Genomic DNA, 4077 nt, shown 5'->3' on the forward strand with positions numbered 1-4077 from the left:
ATGTCCGAAGATTCTGACTCTATATCAGAGGAAGAAAGAAGTTTGTTCCGTCCGTTCACGCGGGAGTCCCTGGCAGCGATCGAGGCTCGCATTGCCGAGGAAGAGGCCAGGCAGAAAGAGCTTCAGCAGAGAAGAGCGGAAGGCGAGGTATGAACGCGGCCGTATGCGCTCGTCGCACGATCGCGCATTTCTAATTTTCTTCGCGCATTAACTACATCGACACATAATTCGTCATGTGCGTATATCGTAGGTACCCCTTAAGTAGCGCCAAATAAATTACGCGGTCGTTCCATAACGATCACGTTCAGGCATTTCGATTCTTATTTCACGGAAACTCTCGAAGAGATATTATTTGAACTCTGTGAAAAGATCATATTGATAATTCTAAAAAATATGCTTTTGCGTAAATGTTCGTTGTACATACATATGCTTGTTCTCCAAACTCGTATCGCTATTTCGAGTTTGTTGTTATCCATTGTATAATTTTTCAATTAGTCATATATTGATTAACGCTAGCGGGTATATTTATCTGACGCTGCTAATTTTCCTGCCAGGCTCGATTGTGCGATCAATTAATTTTCCTGTATAACTACTGTCCTCTTTATACATATTCATGTGTACATATCTATTCATATGAGACGAGCAATGTAACAATAAAAGTTTACAAGTCTTTACGAAAAAGATATAACATTCATTTAATTTGAAAATCCTATTGCACAACAGATCTTAGAACTTTCAAAAATTCGGTTCTTTGATACTAATATACAATATATTTATTACCATTGCGCCCACAGGCGTTCGTATAAATGTGTTAAATAAAAATTTTGCATTTTGAATGCTACTCATACTTAAGAGTTTGTTATATTCATTCTTATAAAATATTTTTATTAAAATTTTTTTTAAGAACATTTTAGCAAAAATAATATTTTTAATTAATAAAATAAATACGCATTCAAACAAAATAAATAGAATATGAAATGGATAATATTTTTTTAAATACATCAGGAGTTATACGATAATACTGCACTTATCCAATGTATTTGATATAATAAAAGTAAATCAATTTGAATAAACAAACAACAGAAATTTCAGATAAAGGTACATCAATATTTAAAAAATTTTAGATTACAGTATTCAACTTAAATATATTTGTTTCCTAAGAGATACGTTCTTTGATATTTAATGGAAAGTGCAATTTTTTTAAATTGATTAATCTTAAGTATGAGCTGCCTTAAGCGGCGTTTACAAGATTGAGATTTTAAGGAGTAAAATTGAAGCCTTAAGCCTTAAATCGTAAGAAATTGACCAATCATAGTCAATTATTCTTCTCACATTCGATTATGATTAGTCAACTTCTTGCGTACGGCCTAAAGATTAAAGCTTAAGACTTGCGCCTTAAAATCTCATTGCAAATACCGCTTTATCGTTAACCTTCCTACGCCTAGCTGTAGCGCCGTTTGCGAAACCCTTTCTTGTTCATTCTTTTCTTACATGTCAAATTGCAACAGGATTCATTTGTTCCCCTTATCCATTCGACTGTCCCTTTGATTGTTTGCTTGATCTATTTATCGCTAACGTAGTGAGGATGTAACTATCTCTTTACCGACGACTGTTTAACCTCATTTGTTTATACATACATATATCTGTCGTCGAGTAATGTATTGTGTGTGTTACGAAAGATATGTCACGAAGCTCGATGTCTGCAGTGCCACTTATCTCTGTGCCTACTTATACATAAATACGTACATATATATAAATATATATACATATACATATTTTTTATGTGCGTGAATATATCGCTCATGTGTCGTGGCTACCTCCACTCTCTTTCTCTCTCTCTCTTCGCCACTCATTCGCGTTAATGAATAACGCGCGAGTGCCACGCGATGGGAGATGATTATCACGGTGGAGCGTATTAATGTAAATCCAACAAATGAGTCCCTTACATCCTTATAATTAGCGTTCCTAATTTGCCTCATGGCTATAATAGCAACACCGATAAAAGGAGCGGATTTATTTATTAACCTTCGTCCTCCTCCACGTCTATCGTTCAACATTGATCGCGCTGTTTGAAAATTACTTTCGCAAGAGGAGCAAATCTTCTCCTTTTATTGCCTCCTTGTATTATACTCCAGCGATGAAAGGTCAAGGAGAGAACGAGAGAGAAGCAAGATCAAGACTGGATTATCATCGATCGTCTCTCTTTCTTTTTCTGTAATGAATCTTAACATCTAAGAGTGTATCCGCTTACTATTTTTGCATTTTTTAAAAATATATCACGAAGTTTGTGAATTAACTTTTTATTTAGATGAATAAATTATTTCGTTCCTTTTATTAATTGTGACAGACGCTACTTTATTTAATCAAATGTTTAAAGGATAATGTTTCGTAACAAAATTTTTTAAAATAGATTAAAATAAAAGTTGATAATGATACGGATTCTAATTCTCTGTGAAAATTATTTTCGAATTCCTAGACAAGCCGTATTTTCCCAAACAGTTAATCCAGTCCCGATCAAGCTTGATGTGCTTGGAAACCTCTTTCCGAATTGCCTGATCCTGTGTATTTTCCTGTCGTACGTCAATGTCGTGATGTAACATTGTGTTTCTTCTCCTCCTTTTGTTGCGATCTATCTCCCCTTAGTCTCTTTCTGTCTTTCTCTCTCTCTCTCTTTCTCTCTTTTTCTGTTTTTCTTTTCTAAAATCGCCCGATTCAACTCTTACTTTTCCAAAAGTTGCAAACTGAGCCATCTTATCGCAATCTCCCTTGTTATAACATATATTGGCATATTATTTTTTTTTTACTCTATTCATTCACTGATATCCCCCGTATTCTCTGTATCTCTGTGTGTAACGACTGTTTCTCCATTTCTCCAATTTCAGGGAGGTTATGGACGGAAGAAAAAGAAAAAAGAAGTAAGACGTTACGTCACGCTAAGTAATACCGCTCTCTCTATCTCACATCCGACTCTTCTACCTTACTAACATACACACGTGCACATGTACACGTCACATACACACATATATATATATATATTTCTCTCTCTCTCTCTCTCTCACACACGTGCGCAACACGCACACGATCTCACGATTTTTCCTCACTCTCGGCAGCATTTGGCCGATCGATCGACTAGACACGCGTCACTCACTCACTGCTCAACGCCACACATACGATACAATACTTGCTCACATTTTGTGCAGGGATTGAAAACAAGAATAATGAACTTTTCAGTTCCACGCGAATGTCGAAGAAGAATCGATATTGGTAATAGTCACGGACGATTCCACACTTTCATACTATACTGCGTTTATATTGGAATTTTACACAGTCGATTTTACATTAATTATTGGCTTACGGATCATTTTAATTTTATTAGTTTCTTTGTTTGTTTATTAATCTTTGATATGTAAATCTTTTCTTTCAGAGAATCATTTAGTACTGTTCCTTTTGAATATAAAATAAAATAAAATAGTATATTTTTTAAAACAATAAAGAACAAATTGAAAGGCGATTGAATGTAGCAACGGTGTAGTAATTAGAGTACAATAGATTTCCAGTAAATTTTTTAAAATGCTATCTTTCGCAAAAACTATTCTAGGGGCAATAATTTTTCTGATAAATTATTCGCGAACAATTTCGATGGAAACATTTGCGATTTTTAAATCTGATTCTTTTTCAAATGTCAAGATTGATTAAAAAAAAAAAAAAAAAATCACTGAGCTTAGACGATCGCAGTCGTAAAAGTTTCAATCCCTGGTTTTCTGCGTGCCACGATGTATATTGATCCCTGAGCGTCATCATCCCGAATCGATATATTGACCGGATATCAAAGATGTGCAAGTTTAATCCATGAGGCATTGAATTGAAACGTTTTGATTAATTAATTCGGGGGCTATTTTTAGCGGGAACGCGCGCGATTCGCCTCCGTGATATCTCAATGTCGAGTATCTTTCTTATCGCGAATATCCTTTCTTCTGGATGTTACATCGTGACCGAAAATATGATAATAAAGTTTCATAATACACACACACACACACACACACACACACACACACACACACACACACACACACACAC

The 4077-nt window shown here is 35.0% G+C and overlaps 1 protein-coding gene across 7 annotated transcripts in view; it reads left to right on the forward strand.

Annotated features, from left to right (window-relative positions):
• Nucleotides 1-4077, forward strand: part of LOC108685116 (sodium channel protein para) — a 43035-nt gene continuing 38958 nt past the window's right edge. For 6 of the 7 annotated variants that reach the window (XM_018189788.1, XM_018189780.1, XM_018189804.1 and 3 more), the window contains exon 1: nt 1-147. In XM_018189788.1, the coding sequence (XP_018045277.1) occupies nt 1-147 (147 nt within the window). Of the gene's footprint in view, nt 148-2882; nt 2916-4077 lie in introns of all 7 variants that reach the window. The other variant, XM_018189772.1, reaches the window with a different exon arrangement.

This window comes from Atta colombica, unplaced genomic scaffold (assembly GCF_001594045.1).
Source record: "Atta colombica isolate Treedump-2 unplaced genomic scaffold, Acol1.0 scaffold100, whole genome shotgun sequence".
Classification (NCBI taxonomy): domain Eukaryota; kingdom Metazoa; phylum Arthropoda; class Insecta; order Hymenoptera; family Formicidae; genus Atta; species Atta colombica.